We start from the raw sequence: 17,152 nt of genomic DNA on the forward strand, positions 1-17,152 counted from the left end.
TTATTAGGTTGTAGACTCATCTTACCTTGTTTTGTGTGATGTTATGGTAGCATATCTAGTTACCACCACCCTCTCTTTCTTCATTTAATACCATGCCATGTCACCAAAATGTCTAGTTGGCATTTTATGTTACTACCTAAGTTACTCCTACTATGACTAGCCTTAGTTGCATGGACTCTTCCATAACCCTGATCTAGCCACCTGTCCAGAAACGCTTCACCTTTTAGTTAGCTCATTGGACTTTTAGTTAGCTCATTGGAGAAGTTTAGAAGAATACTTCCACGTGGGCCAGTGGAAGTCAAACACGTACACTGCAAAATACTTCCTCCATCCTATAATATGAGGCATGCACGCATCCCTAAATTCTCAATTTGATTATTTAAATATGTATATTTTTTGACAAAAAATATAACATTAGATTCGTTATTGAAAAAAAAAATTAATGATATAATTATTTAATTTATATTTAGTTAGTTAAATTAACAATTTAGGGATGCGTGCGTGTCTCATGTTACGGGACGGGGGGAGTATGTGACAGTAGGGCACGAGATCCACTATGCGATCTAGATGCTCCCATAGGGTCTTAATTAAGTTGTGTATCGATCGCATATAACCTTATAGTCTTGGCCTTGAACAGTACTGATCTCCCGTTTTTCTGCAGGTTCCATCTTGTTGATGGTACTACATTTTAAACTCAGCGCATGGAATACACCATGATCAGTTGTTAAATCTCAAGTATGAGTTAAGCATGCCGTGCTTGAGATCGGCCCCATGCATATGGGAATACAGCTCAGTCAACTCTGTTGCATGCATGTGGATCGATCCTAAGTATATGGCTTCACAGCCAAGAGGGGACTAATTAATCCCCTCCCTGAGCCTATAAATAAGAGCCCTAGCTAGGTAACTAAATGCACGCTCACATCATCGACGCAAGTTAAGCTAGCTAGTGACCAGCAAACACTAGCTTCTTTGTGCTCTCGCTAGCTCTTAATTGCAATGGCTTCCAGCTCCGCGGTTATTAAGATGGCTGCTCTTCTGATGCTGGCCCTGTTCGCCGGACAGCTGCTGATGGCCACCCCAGCGGCCGCGGTAGTTCCTCCGCTGTGTCTCCAAATAAGCACAGACCTAGTCTCCTGCCCCATCGACAAGTGCGACATTACCTGCTTCACTCTTTGCCTTAAATTCTGTAAGTACTACGCCACACCGGTGGCCAACGGTTTCTTCGTCTCGGGCGATTGCAATAGCATTTGCTTGACCAATTGCCCGAAGTTGTACTGAGGCGCACCCTCACCTGCGTCGTCATTCCTCGCTGATTGCATGGCTTTGTGTGTTGATGTGTGAGATCGATCCAGATCCACTAGCTGTATTTTTCTTCCCGTACGTGCGTCTTTAATTTCCCGTTATCATGTGTCAGTGGTTCAAGAATAATGTACTCCGTATTTCTTTCCTTCTTTGCCAGCAAGCATGCATATGTCAGCATGTGTGAGTGTCTTATGTAACGCGAACGCCCGTTCGATACAGATGTATTCTTCCTCTAAATAAATAAATCGAGCATTTCTTTGGCGCATTATAATTTCATCAGTGTGCGTGTATTTGTATATGTACGTAAACGGTGCATGGCTAAAACAGGAAATTATAGATCACGACCTTAACGACCCGAGCAGCTCGTAAGTCTTGCCCTACTGGGGGTGCCATCTTGACTCTTGAGTGCCGACTTAGTTTTTAAAGACTTACTAATATATACCCTAAAAATGAACATGAATGTATTTTACTCTTCTCAGTACATGAACATGAACAGAACACATGTGCTTTTTTTTACGACGAATAAGTTGAATCAAGGACACCATTCGGCACAAAAAATAAAAGGTCATTATTCACCACCAACACATTGCCTTTGGGCTGCCGTGTGGCTGCTGTGGACCAAAGGAAAGCAAGGAGGAATGGGCACCGCTAGAGACTGAAAGATACTCTCTCTTTTTTTTGAGAGAGAGGAAGCTCGAGAGATACTCAAGTTGGTTAATCGACCAACCGGCCAGTTCAATGAGAAAATGGGGACTTTCATATATGCAAGTTCAGGGTTATACCAAATAAAACGCAAAATGATTTCATTTTCTTACCTCGAGTCTGCATGAATTAGTTTTTCATGTGGATATAACATTTTTCTTTACTTTTTCTAGGAAAACATTTCTTAAGCGGCGGGGCCCAGCCCCCTTGGCGTCATGTAGCGGCGGCACATTAGGCCTGTCTGCCTTCTCGGATTGTCTGGGAAGCCACGGTCCCTAAAAAAAAGAGTGCAGAAAATGTCCCTAAAAAAACGAGTGCAGAAAATGCAAACGACCATTCCTCTAGTGCGTTGACAAGCTGGTAGCAGGATCACCCAGGTCCTTAACAACATGGCATCGACTGCAAGGCGCCTGGACACACAAGTTAACCGTGGATGGCACTTTTGGCCTAATGTAGATGTCAATAGCCATTGCCGCTCTAATAGCCTCCACGACATGGTTCCTCTCCATGCCAAAGCATTTGCCAATTTTGTGGTCAGGGCGGACATACACATTACGTCCGGGTCTGGTGTTCAATACAAGCTTCTTGAGTGACGTTGAAACCCCAAGGATATGCCGCGTTAGCTCAATCAAGCTCTTCGCAGAAGAGAAACCACTGAACTGCACATTCTGAAGCTTGCCATGCATTTGCTCGGGCATCTGCCTCAACTCCGTGGGATCTTCGAAAATGGAGACATGCTCCATGCGTTGCTGTGATACCTGCAGATTTAAAAGAAATCATCGATCAATGGTTCCACTACCATTACAAACCTCTTCACATGAAGAAAGGCAACTTACGTCCAAGAGCAATGTCGTCAAGGAAGGAGAAGCGTCAATTAAAGAAACCAGAAAAAAATAATCATATCTCGGAGAATTGTCCATTATAACATGAATCTTCAAATACTGAAGCTGGAGAAATCTGCTAGATACCATTGGTCTATTGACCATCTGCATAAACATGTCAGATTAACGAAATCAAATATATGGTGTCTGCAAAGCATTATATCAAATATAGCTAGGAATCTAGGATGCAGCACATAAGGTTTTAGAACATACCTCCTTGGTTGACTCTATGTAAAGCGTTTCAAGATTTGGGGTGTCAGATGAAAGCTTCGCGCAAGTATAACGAACACTGCCGGGAAAATACATGAACAGGTGCTTCACTGGCGACGCTGCTCCTCCAAGTAAGAGTTGTAGATGGAAGCGAGCTATAACTCGCATATTGGAGATGTTTGGAGCTTCACTCTCTATCACTTTGAGCTCGCTGCAATAAACCACCTCCAGGTAGCTCAACCTCCGAAGATTGCAAGGTATCTTCAAGCGATATATGTCACTGCAACCGTTGAGTGTGAACCGCTCCAAAGCAAGAGAATTAGACAAAAGCCACCCTATCTCATTCCCCGTTATACGCACCATATTCAGAATAATCTCGTCAGGCTTCTCAAGCAACCAAACCCAACTGTGGGATGGAAGGCACAACTTGCAAAATAAAGAGATCGAATCGAGTCTCCATTCCCATCTGATAAAACTGAGCATGGGAACTTATACTCATTGATTCCAAAACAAGGACTAATGGTGAGTTCTTCAATCCCTGGTTTAACAGCCATCTGAAGCCAACTGTCAAGATTATGATGGTCCTCCACACTGCGACTTGGAGCATCCAAAAGATGGAATCTCTTCACACCAACACCTGAGTGTTTCTTAAGAATATGGTCAACTTTGTTGGCGTAATCTCTAGCTATTTCAACATTTTCACGCACACACCCTTTCAACCCCAGGGTTCTCTGGCTGAAAGTGAGCTTTGGATGGGATCTCCAAGAACATAGAAAGGCATGAGACACGCAAGCGGCTCGGGCAGCATCTCGCATTGGCATCAGGGAATGTATGCAAAGCCAGATATCCTGCACGCACAATCATGGGAGAAAAGTTTATGAACAGAGATGTAAAGAGAGATTCTATGTTCAGAATTTTTATTATTTAATTTTTTTGCTTTTGTTTTTCCACTAAGAAAGCTGAGTTCTGACCTTTGCACCTAAATTTCGATGTTACTCATTTTAGGCATTGCACCTTTAAACCACTGTTCACTTGTGCTGTGGAGTGGGAGTTGCTACGAAAAAGTTCAGGACGAGATTGGAAGGTGCTAGAAGCCTAGAAGTGGAAGAGGGCAGGTGGTTGTACACTGAGGGATTAGCTAGGCATAAGCAGGACAGTATTGGATCTAGGCCACATCAATCACAACAAAAGAAGCATACGTGGGAGGTAGAGAAGTTCTACAAAGTTACTCCAGCTTCCTTCAGAAAATGGGATATCTACAACTTACAATAGATAGTTTTTTGCTGGACAGCAAAATCTGGTGAACAAGGCCAATTTATTCAATAGGAGATTGTAAGATAACAGATCATATACTTCTTTATTTAGTTGCATAGGTCCAAAAAATTTTGCAGTTCAAGAAGTTATAGTGATATTTTACTTGCAAAGCAAGTTTTCCACACGTACCTCTGGAAGTTCAGGCCCTGGATATCCCTTTTGTTTACCACTCTGCGAACTATCCTCTTGTTGGCAGGGTGATCCCTTTCTTTTACCCCGTGAAGCAAGCAATCTAGTAGCAACACAATCTTTCTGGCAGGCTGAGGCCTTCCTTTCATCCAGTGAAACAACCAATCCGTCTGCAACAAATGACGCATGGTTATGAACAATAAACGAGTAAAATAGAAAAAGAAAAATAAACTCAAGCACACAAATACACAAACTTGCACAGAAATCCCATCTGTTTCTGGTACCCAACTACTGCAGGAGAACACTAACTGTTTACACAAAAATCGTTCCCAATTAAGAAGGAATAGGAAACTCTACCTGATCACCCCCATGCATTTGAAAAATACTCTAGTACTCTTTAGTCTCCCTTGCAAACCGCGTTAGGTTGTTACTTGGCTTTACAAGTTTACATGCTACCTTTGAATCAAATCACGCACCACGCCCATAGCTATGGATTTTATTGCCAATGTAGAACGATAACCCTTGGTTGGTGTGCAATTGCTGATTTCCCACAAGTTGCTTTTTATATCCTTAAATATCCACCCTTGTGGCCTGTTTTGCCCCTGTTTACTTCCCACCTTATTCTCTATCCTTGCTCAAGCCATGGCTGACCCAGTGACAGAGCTGTTTTCTCCGCGGCCAACCCAACCAAACACAATGCCACTAAGGCCGTCTCCAACTCCCAACTCGTCCGGTCATCCCGCTTCCTACCCACCACCCCCTCTCGCACTTCGCAGGGTATTTAATTGGCAGATTAACTTTTGTACGTTTGAGAGTTTGCAACTCAATTTGTGGGATACTGGCATTTACACACAAACTAATAGATTTCTGTCAGTTTATTCCATATCATTTGATAGTTTTTCGATGCATTTTAGCTTTTTTTCATTCCTGCGTGTTTCAAGGCCTCATATTTATATTTTGTGGGGGAGTTGTACACATTAGTCTTGTTATCAATGATAAGGAGATCCAGCCTGGGCTGTTTGGGAAAAAAAATTGATCACCAAAAAGTGGAAAAAAAAAGTCCTTTAGGATTCGTTTGGTTGCCTGATTTCCCGCCAGGATCCCGGCCTTTTCCCTGGGAGGAAAACCCATGCAGAGAAGTTGCCCCACGAAAACGAGACGAGCATTTGGACGTCCAGGTGAAAGCGGATTTCATGACCCTACCCCTCCGTTTCCCTGGGAAATCACCCATGCCTCAGCAGTCCGCACTCGCAGAATTTTCCCCCACGGCTCGCTGTGACCGCGACTGTGATGTCTCACGCCCTCGCTGCTTCCTCCACCACCACAACCTCAGCTGCCACCACCAACTCTGTTACCGCAACCGCCGTCGCTGCCACCACCTCCATCTCCACCTCCTCCAGCTGCCCCGCCTTCTCTGTATGTTTGTTGTTTCTAATTTCTTCCTTTTCTATGAATATTTCTGATTTGGCAGCATTATTTGTAATCTCCTTGACATTTCTTACTCCGTATACATTTTTTCTGCTATTGTGTGTGGTATTTTTATCAATTTTCTCTCCATGTTTTTATTTTTTAACGAATTTTCAAGTTCTCTTTATGACTGGGATTTCCTACCCTCCCTCGCTTCCATTTGGTAACAGAAGGCTGGGGAAACTTGCCCCACGGGGGAGATGATCTCACGCGTCCTTCAAAATCCCCTTCCGTGGTTTGCTTCCTTGGTTTTCTATACCCCAGAAACCAAATGAGCCCTTAGAAATCTCATACGGAGTTGGAACTAATAAAAGGAGAACTAAGAATAGCCTTGGTCTCCACCAAAAGTGAACACTGGCTAGCCGATCAATCTAACTGCGCCAGCATCACACTTGGAAGATAGAAAGATCAGAGTACTGTAAAAGGAGGCGGCGGCGAGGGGGGCTCTTACTGCAGGTTCGGATTTGGCGCCGTCGCAACTCCTGCTCCCGCTGCATGGACATGACCTGCTGCAGCTCCAGCAACCCGATGATAGTTGGATTGAGCCAACAAGGCGGGGCGGAGCTAGACGAGGCGGGCGGCGCAAGGAGTGGATTGGCTTGGGGCGGCGGCTGCCGGAGTGGATTCGGGCGGCGGCAGATTGGCAGAACCCTAGAGAAGTACGGCTACTAGCCGACTAGGAATCGCTTCAGAGACGAGAGGAGGAGAGCGCCGGGAGCAGGAAGTTGGGGGAGCAGGGGCGGCCGGACCGGCCGGAGGAGGGCGGCGGCGCCTGTAGCGGCAGGGGAGAAAGGAGAGATGGTAGGCGCCGAATTCCAGGGGAGAGGTGAGGGCGGCGGCGCCGGTTGCCGGAGAGGGAGGTGGCGGCGTCGCCCGGGGAGAGAGGTGGCGGCGGCGGACCCTTAGCCTGAGACGTTGTTCTGCTCGGGTTGGGGGAGAGCGGGGTTTGATGCCGTCGGGTCTGGGTGGGGCGAGAGTAACAGAAACGAACCGTTTTCGTTTTGTGGCATTTTAAGTGTTGTATGTAATTTGATGGAAGGGTATTTCGGTAAAGATGAAGTTCGGAATCTGCAGCGGCTTGGAGAAGCACCCACAGCCCAGATTCTCGTCGCTAGTATAGTTTCGTGGAGCGCTCCAACGAAATGAATCTGAGAAGCTGGTCCAGAAATACCTGTTTGTTTGGTCTCCAGCTTCCACAGCCAAGAAGCTGTTGGAGCAGCTCCTAGGAGCCCAAACAAACGCACCCTAGGAGTCAGCAAGACACGAATTTATTGGGAATCGGTGAAATCCTGAGAGGGGGCAAGAATTCTAGGTAGGAGTAGACACGAATTCATCATCCGTTCGAGGTGAATTTTCCATCTTTCAGGATGTTCTCGTTACGTGGATACAAGGTCGACATTTGTATACACAATGTGGAACTTTATTACATCAAATGTGCAGCTAATGAAATCTTGAATTGGTTTTCCGTTACGTGGATGGTACCTGTGAATTTTCTTTGGTGATATACTCTCTTTTGTAGGACAGTGTTGTATTGTACTGCTTTTGATGCAAAGCTCTTGGGGGCTTCTCTTACTGTGTGAACCACAAGGATTTCAATTTTTTTTCTGCTTTTGATGCGATCGAAATTTTGTATAGCATGCAAAATCTAGCAGCAATCATTAACAAAGTTCGGTATAGCACGAACACATACAAAAAGAAGGCCTTTTCAGAAGGAATTTTTTTTCCAAAAAAGTCAATGCGTCAAAAAAACAAATTTGCAGCCTCCTTGGTACGCTGACTGCTCTCTTCACCGACCATGCGCCTGCTGCTCCGCTCGACGCTCGATCCGCCAGCCGGGCTCCTCTGCCGAATCGGCGCGTGCCTCTCCCCTCCTCCGTTTTCCCCATCAGCAGGCAGCAGCGCCCCTCCCTCCTGCGTCTCCCCCGCGGCAACACCCCCCTCATGTCGTCCATTTTTGTGGAGACCATGTTTTCGTTTCGAATATATCAGAATTTCATTGTCAAATATATTTTTTGATGGTAAAAGACATGTGCTTTGTTCGATTCATATAAATAGAAAAAACAAATACCAAGAGAAAAATTTACATCGCAACGCGAAGAGGTGAAAAGCCTCCAAGGACATGTTTAGAACAATGTTTGACCTGACATTTCATGGTACAACAATCAGAACTTCACCAAACTTATGCTTCCGAGGCTTCCATGTCGATAATATTTTAAGTAAAATACACCGCTAGTTCATAAACTCGAAGGAAATGAACACTTTAATCCACTAACTCAGAAAAGGCAAACATAAGTCTTCGAGCTCGTGTCAGTGATACACATTAGTTCAAGAACGGTTCGCCAAGGCTAAAAGTGGACAATTGGGATGAATCTAGTTACAAGCCGCGGTCCGGGATCATGCCACATGTCCGTTTTTAGCCTTCCTAATCCGTTTTTGAACTAATTTGTGTCACTGACTCGAGTTTACGGACTTATGTGTGCATTTTGAGTTCGTGGACTAAAATGTTCATTCCTTCCAAATTTATAGACTAGTGATGTAATTTATTTCAAATTCTTCCAAAAGGGACACCGTCAAATATGAAAAGGCATGCTTGAACAACCCACACATTGAACTTTTTTTGCATGATTCTCTCGATGCATCAGAATTCAGAACTGATACTAGGTCGGCACATATAATAATTCTCTTACCATCTGAGTTCACGTTTTGTATTCACGGTCTTGGAGTGACTACCAAAAGAAGTTACACGAAAGGGGGGGCTTTTTGTGTGCGCTTGTGCAAAACGAATGGACACTGAAACTTGGATGAAATCTCACACTTTTAGAGTGACAAACATGTCTATTTATATGTGTTCCTGTAACTTGGTTTCAAATAAGGCTGCATGAAAAATTGAGACTGATATTTCTCGTATGCAAGTGTATTTGCGAATCCTGCATTTCCCCTTTCTCTATTTGATCTGCTTTAAAGCTTTAGGATATTAGAGGAAAACAAGTAAGCCCAAAAACAAAGGATTTCATGGATTGCCTTAGTGGCCTGGCCATAGCACTAGACACTAACGAACCGATGATGGTGGCCATATGGCCATATGGTTAACAAGTAGTATCTGGAACTCTTCCAGACCTTTTGTTATATGGTACTTTTTGCTAATCAGAATTACCATAATCCATTCCACGAATGTGGTCGGTTTTGCAAATGAGGTTAACCATGATTGACTTTACCACCTACGAATTCAACATATTTCACTTCCTTGGCAAAAGGAAGGCACCTCGCGAAGAAAACTTTCCGTGTTTGATGTATTTCTTGTTTTGCTTTAAGAGTTCATGTGGTGAATAGGGATCAAGGGTGTGTTTTCACTTTTGTTTCTGCGTCATGTCACGAAATCCATGATAAAATCACCATTAAGTTATTTTATTATTGAGCAGCAAAGAGGATATTCTCCAAGAGAAGCAAAACAAATGCGGAGTACTTAAATAGTAAAACTGAACTAGTAAAAGAAGATATCTAATGACCGAACTGTGCGCAACTTCTTCATGAAAAAAAAACATAGTATCTTCTTTGGACAAGGCACACACAAATCATCACGTTAACACCGACCAAGGGTGTCATCTTCATGGAACATGAATGTCGATCACAACCCAAACAATACTCTGGCATGGTACTGTAATTACATACTTCAATGCATAATCATCAGGCCCAGTCATGAGATTTGGGGGATCAAGTTGGAAATTAAAACTCGGGGCCCTTAATATGTACTTCAAATGTACGTATAAAATATATATTGTCATAAACACTTAAATGATATGCATCAAATTGGTCAAATGGGCATACATCGTCGGGAGAGCAAAACAGCTTGTCGTACTGGCTAGCATCTCGTGATCAGGGTTCCGGGAAATTGAAACCAGCGAGACGATTTACTGATGCTCGGACAATACCAAACAAAGTCTTTTTTTTTTAGTGGAAATACCAACAAAGTCATACACTACCACATGGCAAATGTGGTTAGCAATTAAAAATGCAATAAAAAAAAACAAAGTCATACCCTGCTGCATGCGGCCGATAAAACAAACAGTGGGCCTCCATTTCTCTATCCCCAAAGGCCCAAAACCTGGCCGGCCCTTAAAACCCTCCCCAGACATCTATCTCTGCGGCGTCTTCTCCTCCTGCGTCGACCTCTTTCCCCTCCGCACCCTTGCAGCGGCGGCGGCGGCAGCGGCAGAGGAGCCTTCCCGTGCACTCGCCGGACGCATCCAGTAACTCCCTCTCCCTCTCCCTCTTCCTCGTCTCCCTCCTACTTGCGCGCTTGGGAGCGTGCTTCCATGCGCATGTGTGCTTGCGTGGTCCTCCCACCGCAAACCCTAGGTCTGCGGCGTGCGCGTAGATCCGCGCGAGAGTCAGGAATATTTGCTTCCCGCTTCGTTGTTCCCTGTCTAGCCTCGTTGTTGTGCGGATCTTGAGCTTCTTCGGACCTGAAATGGTGGTCTGAATCTGGTGCGCCACGGTGCCTTGGCTCTTTAGCAGCTAGCTTTTGGCGTGGGAATTGCTCTCTTCGACATGCTGCTCTTGTGACTGTAGACACGCCCCCTTGATGTCAACCGGTGAATCGTTCACGCCAGCGGCATGCATATATTTTGCATATTTTTTTAAGTCATTTGATAGATTCGAATGTAGAGTGGTAAGATGCACGCCGATAGTTTGGTGTCTTGGCAAGCTGCATCTTCCTAGGATTAGTAATTAACGGTTTCATGCCACCTTGTGAACTTTTGGTGAGATGTTTGTAGCTACCAGATTAATCTGATGAGCCATGAAGAACCATTCTTGCGAGGTGCATCCTTTGTTGGATTGTGCAAATTTTTACTGATGTAAAATTATTTTGCTAGGCTTTTTGTGTAGATACATAGGCCCGATTGTGCCAAAAGGTTGCCTGCAATGTGCATGCCTTAAAAGTTTGTTAGGTTCATTTAAAATAGCATTGTTTACAGGTTTTGTTGTCCAAAATTTTGGTATCTGCTATATACAATTCTATTATGATGTTATGTACTGATACGTCTAATAGTTTTTCTTGTCTTGTTACATCTGTCTTCTTGTTGTTAACATTTCCTGTATTCATGTGAAATTATTGATTACAGAAAACACAATGAGGAGGTACAGCCCCCCACACCGTAGCCCCCCAAGGAGGGGATATGGCGGCAGCCCTGCACATCGTAGTCCCCCAAGGAGGGGATATGGCGGCAGCCCCCCACATCGTAGTCCCCCAAGGAGGGGATATGGTGGTAGAGGAAGAAGTCCTCCAAGGAGGGGATATGGAGGAAGGAAGGAGCAAGGTTCTGGAAGTCTCTTGGTCCGCAACATCCCATTAAGCGCCAGGTGCGTAAACTGTGACATGGAACCACTTTTCTCTTACAAAGTATAATGGAACATATCTCTTTCATGGAAGAAGCAACACTTAATTTCACAAGTTATGACTTATTTAATGTTCTCTTCACTCTGGCAGAGCGGAGGATCTTCGAGTTCCCTTTGAAAGGTTTGGTCCTGTTAGGGATGTTTACCTGCCAAAGGATTACTACAGCGGGTAAGTTTACAAAGTCGAATTGGTTAGCAGTGGCCAATTTTTTCGGCTTTTTTTAACTACTAACAATGGGAGATGCAAACAGTTAGAACACTTGTCTGCATTGTTGCTGCATAAGCCTGGAATTTTTTTCTGAAGTTATTGATCACACCATATGTATGATAGCCTTTGTTTCATTAAGGGATTTTGCAAGCTTCTTCCAGCTTAGGCGTGATGTTGATATCTACAACCGCCTTTTGTGTGTTTAAATTCCATGAAAATGCTCCAATCCTTTTTAGTCTGCTGATGTACATCACTGGTTTATGCCTGTCACTAAAATATTTGATGTACTAATTTCCTGCTCATTCATACTTGCACTGTGTGATTTTTTCCTGAAATGATTCCCAGGGTTGTATTGGTTTGAAGTAAATACAAGCCCTTGATTTCTTGAAGAATGCTTTTTTATTATTCCTACAATTCATTTGCTTGGCAAGATAAGAGTCTTGTCTGAATCAAGAAGTTCTTCTATGAAGACAAAGATTCGGTTGATTGAGAAAATTAATTTCACGGGGAGAAGATAAGAGACTTTTGTACTTTGTGGTCCATGAGAAGATAAAATGAAGCGAAGTTCATTTCAAGCACTTTCATGACTTTTCACACATTGGGGGGACTGAAGCTAATTTACGAAGATACTCTTTACGAGGATCGCTTACGTAGTCGTGACACAAGATACTTGGATACTAGAGCCTGGACACGTAGCTGGTTTTTGCAGCACTTGCATCCCTTTTGATGGAAATGTTAGTAAGTTGTTGACTGTGCTTTGCCAAACACAGAATTTTTTAACTGCGATGGTAACATAACAGGCACACACACACACACAGTTTATGAGACTTGGTACACTCAACACTCTTATTTGTTTGATGTTTCATCAATTTTCCTTACCCTGCTTTCTCTAATGAAATTGAGATGTACAGGGAGCCGCGAGGATTTGCATTTGTGGAGTTTGTTGACCCTTATGACGCCTCTGAAGCCCAATATCACATGAATCGTCAGGTATTTTTTGGCCGTGAGATAACTGTTGTACTTGCAGCTGAGTCACGGAAAAGGCCAGAGGATATGCGCAGTAGAACTAGAATCAGGTATGCTATTCCCATTTTTGTATGAAGATTCAGTTTTATCTTCTTGTGTGCTCACTGAAATGATTTTGTTGCTTTGCAGGGGGTATTCTGGAGGTCAGGAAGGGCGCCGTTCCTCCCATTATGGTAAAATCCTATGGCTCTCACAAGTGCAAATCTGGAATTCCAAAATCTTTGTTCTTGGTTTTTACGAGGACAAAAGTATTGAAAATTCCTTATGTGCCGTCAGTGTTTAGCTTTATCTCAATTTAGACTTTGTATGTCGACAGAATTTTAAGTACCGAATACGTATTTTTTCCACTGTCCAGTATGTTTAGTCTTGTCATGCAGTTTAAAATGCATGAGCTCTCATAACGTGCCAGGGTGTGGTCTGCTGCAAGCTTATAGATTTCTCTTGTTTTTTGTGCATAACTAGTGAATATGGCATGAGATTCTTGGTCTATTCGTACCGTACTAGTATGGTTGTTTAAGATGAACATTGTGTACCTTCCGTAGAGACTACAGCTATATAGAGGCTCAATCTTAATGAACTGACTGCTTATAATATGGATAAGGAACACATGTGTGCTTATCAATCCATCCACGGACATCTAGATCCACCACTGCTTATCTGCTGCTGATATCTGATCTTATGATTAGATAAGACCTCAATATGTACAAGTTTTCTTTTCATATTTTTGAAGGTGTGAAATCTCCAGTTGCTATGAAACTTTTTTTGGTGTGTAATCTGCAGTTCTCGTGAAACGTGTTTGGTATTTCAAAATGATTGCAGTACAACTGATATAGCCGCTCTTGTTTCATACAGGTAGGTCCCGTTCCCGTTCACGCTCCCTCTCCCCACGACCTCGGGGTGGCCGTCCTCGGTCAAGGTAGGCAATAATTTTCAGTACTTTTGCTTGGCATCTGACATTCCTAAATGCTATTCCCTTCACCTTTGATTCTTAAATCCTTCCACACATTGTTCTTTCCTTCTAAAAGGTCGTACTCTCCTGCTCCAAGACGGCGAGATGACTACTCAGCTTCCCCACGGGGAAGGGAGTCTCATCGTACAAAATCTCCTATCCGTCATCCAAAAGAAAATGAAGAAGGCAAGCGGAGATCCTATTCTCCTGCTGGCAGGGATGGTGACCAACGTGATGCTGATAATGATTATGAGAAGTAAGTTGTAGTGTTCCATTGAATGATACAGCATATTAAAATTTGTGTCATTAATCCTTGTCCATCAAAGCCATGATTTTGCCATTCAAAGTGTCATTTGATGAATTTGAATGCAGAAATTCTAGCTTTACCCTCGTCTTCTCGAACACAGTTGTTTTCACACACCAATTTGTTCTGTTATATACTGAAACACAGTCTACATGGACACGAAGTCTATTGGAAAGTCCAGAAATTAATTGTTGTTTTTCTTCCCTTCATTCTTCTAGCTAATCCATGACATTAGCTGCATACCACCCACTGTATATGTGCAGTAACTTGGGCCTTTCCATTACTTCTGGAATATGCATATACTTGTCTAGTAAAATGCCTGTATATTCTTATGATGAAAAATCTTCTTACCATGATTTATTATGCTGACAGGAGGTCGCCCCCACCTGACAGTGATGGATCTCCTTCACGCAGGAGGGCACCCGCCAGGCCATCCTCAGGATCGCCCCCAGGATCCCGCTCCAGGTCCCCTGACGCGTCCCCTGCTCGCAGCGACTGACAGATGAGCACCACCCTCCGCTGCATCGCCATCTAGCTTGTTTATTTATCCGACTATATCGTCTTAGTAAAACCCTTTGGACCCTTTGGGTTGTGGTAATGTATTGCTTGTTAGCGAACACATATTTCTGTTCCGTGCCTGCTTGTTGCTGTCGAACCTCCAGACTTTTTTGCTATGTATTGGGCACCTTCCATTTCCCTCATCTTTATTTGTGTTCTGGAGTGACGACAGTTCAGGGATCCATTTTCCATTTACTTTGTTTGGAAAAGAAGCTGTGATGTGTGATCCACGTCTGAGACCCCATCTTTTGCTGCTGCATAGTAAAGGCATGCGAATTTTTAGTGAAGGTTGAAGAGATGGGTATTGGACCTGTGAATGAGCGAGCCCCTGCAGCTACGCGAGATCCTCCTTTAATCATGGGGGCCATTGCAGAGAGAGTGCAGGTGCTTCCATTGCTGCCATGAGTTGTCGAGTCTTCTTTTTTTCTTGATGTAGCAAGTACAGTACTAAGTAGACCAGGCAAGGATCTTGATACAGCAGGTAGACCATGCAAGGTTGTTGAGTCTTCTTTCATCTTGCGGTAACAGTAATAAGTGGACGAGGCAAGGAGACGTGGTGTGGCAGAAAGTGCATGCACGCGATCGCTTCGGCGTGCGCCGTGCGGTGTGTTAAAAAAGGTTGATTGGCGAAGGTGAATTCGTGTGCCTGCCTTCCTTTTCGTGCTTCCGAGCTGAGTGCTTTCGGCCGCGCAACCATCCCGTACATCCATCATGGATTCATGGTGTAGCTCAACCACCCTTTTTCTCTACTGATATCAGTGAGATTACGCCGAAGAAGAGATAAAAGATGCATGGCAGGGGCCAGGCAGCACCGCGTGCGGGCTACATTGAAAGAGACGAGATGAGACGACGAGTCGAGTCGCGTCCCACCCAGAAGGCCAGAACAGAGGCCACCCTCTGCTGCAGCACCTGCGCTCCCGCCCCCCTGCTATGCTCTGCCGCGCCACCAGAGGCTCCGGGAGGAACTGAGACGGGCAACGGGCAATAGTCTCGAACTCAAAGTACCGAACGAGCACTTTGCCATTGCCCGTTGCCACCGCTGGTACGTTACGTTGCTGCTGGGCCGGGACCAGATTGTGTGTGTTCTTTTATGAAACCTTACTACTGTGTTGTCCAGCTTGTTCAAGATAGACGTAGATGTTCCTAGCTTGTACGAAATTTGTTAGAGGTTGTGTTTTACTACCAGTTAGCTAGTTCTAGAAGCTACGTCATAAGTAAGGATTTGTCAATATCCCGTCCTCCTCTATCCATGGTTTTGTTTGGTCTTATATTAAAATCAAGCATGCATGCCTTGATGCCTAATATTTGTTCTAGACTACCATTATCATGTGAAACAGCAATTGTGATATCGTAAGTTGCTAGGATCGAGGATGCTGACAAATTAAATTGATGATACTTCCATATTCGTTTGAGATTATGGTGCACAAGATGAAGTTTAAGTGGTTTATTGTTTGGCTCACATGTCATGCATAAGCTATTATATGGGGCGATTCCTTTATCTGTTTGTTAAAGTAAAACAGATATTGTTCACGCACCAAATACATGAAAAGCCACTTTTATTAATATGAATCATCTCACCCTCTTTTATTTCTTGTTTAATACTCCAAGCAGTTTGCATATTAGTGTTTTTGTTGAAAAGAGAATGATAATGTGCATAAATCACCGGACATAAGAGGCGCATATACAATCGGATGTCTGCAATAGAAACCTTTATTCAAGCACTATCCCATGACCACCTTTATTGGTCACATACACTGGTATGGTATGTGACATTTTATTACACACACCAACCGAAATTGACACACACCAAGGGAAATTGAGATACAATATCATATGCATCTCCATCAGTAGTTGTAGTAGTAGTAATAGCCATTCGCGACGGGGATGTCGCAGGCTTCGCCCTTGTTGCACATGGAAGGAAGGTTCTTCGCTGCCTGGAGCACCTTCTTCACCTGACTCTGCGGGACACCCCAGAAGCCACCAAGCTCGCCCTCGATCATCTTCCATACGGCCTTGCATCGGCACTCTGATGATGTCTTCTCTAGCTCTTGACAGCACTGGTTCTTGACCTCTTGGCAGCTGCCCTTCCCCCATTTATATGGCTTAGTGAACGGTATCTCCCCTGGCAGCGTGCACCGCTCCGTCACGTAGTCCTTGCAGGAGTCTAGCTTCATCTGCTCCTGATGGCATTGCTGCTCAGAACTAATGCCCTTATCACCGCGAACGTGCGGATCCTGCCCAGTACGGACGTCGGCGTACCGCGAAAAGGCGGTAGCGCTTGCTACCAAAGCTAAGAGTGCTAAGAGGAAGAAGGTGATCTTCATGTTGTTAATGCTTTTCGGTGACAGTGGTGATGATTGTTGATGGATTGATGAGATGAGGCTCCCCCCCCCCCCCCCCCTCTATTTATAGAGGAGTACTGGCGCGATGTGCCATTGTGTGTTGCCCTGGCTAAGGCTTACAAATTTAGTTGGATATGCACCAACAAAAGTTACTTTGTGCGCTGTTTGTTGAGATAAGATGTTGTTTCGTGTACTTAATCTACCATTTTCTCAGGATAGACCCAAAGAAATGTTGTCCCAAAGCTTCAAACTTTATACTTTTTCCAAACTGAATTCTATTGTTCTACAAGTTATTCAAGGAGGATCCATACGAAATTGTTAGGCATTGTCTTTTCTAAGGTAAGCACTACCACACGATAAGCA

The 17,152-nt window shown here is 44.1% G+C and overlaps 3 protein-coding genes across 3 annotated transcripts; 1 reads left to right on the forward strand and 2 right to left on the reverse strand.

The window, feature by feature from the left end:
• Nucleotides 1–2,319: 2,319 nt before the first annotated feature.
• Nucleotides 2,320–6,965, reverse strand: LOC100838046. The gene is made up of 5 exons (XM_014902131.2): nucleotides 6,457–6,965; nucleotides 4,539–4,708; nucleotides 3,099–3,943; nucleotides 2,841–2,990; nucleotides 2,320–2,762 (listed from the first exon to the last, which is right to left on the reverse strand). The coding sequence occupies exons 3-5, from the start codon at nucleotides 3,576–3,578 to the stop codon at nucleotides 2,346–2,348; spliced, it is 1,047 nt and encodes a 348-aa protein (XP_014757617.1). The 5' UTR covers nucleotides 3,579–3,943; nucleotides 4,539–4,708; nucleotides 6,457–6,965; the 3' UTR covers nucleotides 2,320–2,345.
• A 3,133-nt stretch (nucleotides 6,966–10,098) lies between these two features.
• LOC100826288 (serine/arginine-rich SC35-like splicing factor SCL30) lies at nucleotides 10,099–14,659 on the forward strand. Its single transcript, XM_003578710.4, has 8 exons — nucleotides 10,099–10,252; nucleotides 11,129–11,366; nucleotides 11,494–11,571; nucleotides 12,522–12,686; nucleotides 12,766–12,809; nucleotides 13,489–13,552; nucleotides 13,662–13,841; nucleotides 14,262–14,659. The coding sequence occupies exons 2-8, from the start codon at nucleotides 11,137–11,139 to the stop codon at nucleotides 14,386–14,388; spliced, it is 888 nt and encodes a 295-aa protein (XP_003578758.1). The 5' UTR covers nucleotides 10,099–10,252; nucleotides 11,129–11,136; the 3' UTR covers nucleotides 14,389–14,659.
• Nucleotides 14,660–16,123: 1,464 nt separating this feature from the next.
• On the reverse strand, nucleotides 16,124–16,831 carry LOC100831291 (puroindoline-B). Its single transcript, XM_003578727.4, has one exon. It carries the CDS (start codon nucleotides 16,769–16,771, stop codon nucleotides 16,292–16,294), a length of 480 nt encoding a protein of 159 aa, XP_003578775.1. The 5' UTR covers nucleotides 16,772–16,831; the 3' UTR covers nucleotides 16,124–16,291.
• Between the last annotated feature and the right edge of the window lie 321 nt (nucleotides 16,832–17,152).

This window comes from Brachypodium distachyon, chromosome 4 (assembly GCF_000005505.3).
Source record: "Brachypodium distachyon strain Bd21 chromosome 4, Brachypodium_distachyon_v3.0, whole genome shotgun sequence".
Classification (NCBI taxonomy): domain Eukaryota; kingdom Viridiplantae; phylum Streptophyta; class Magnoliopsida; order Poales; family Poaceae; genus Brachypodium; species Brachypodium distachyon.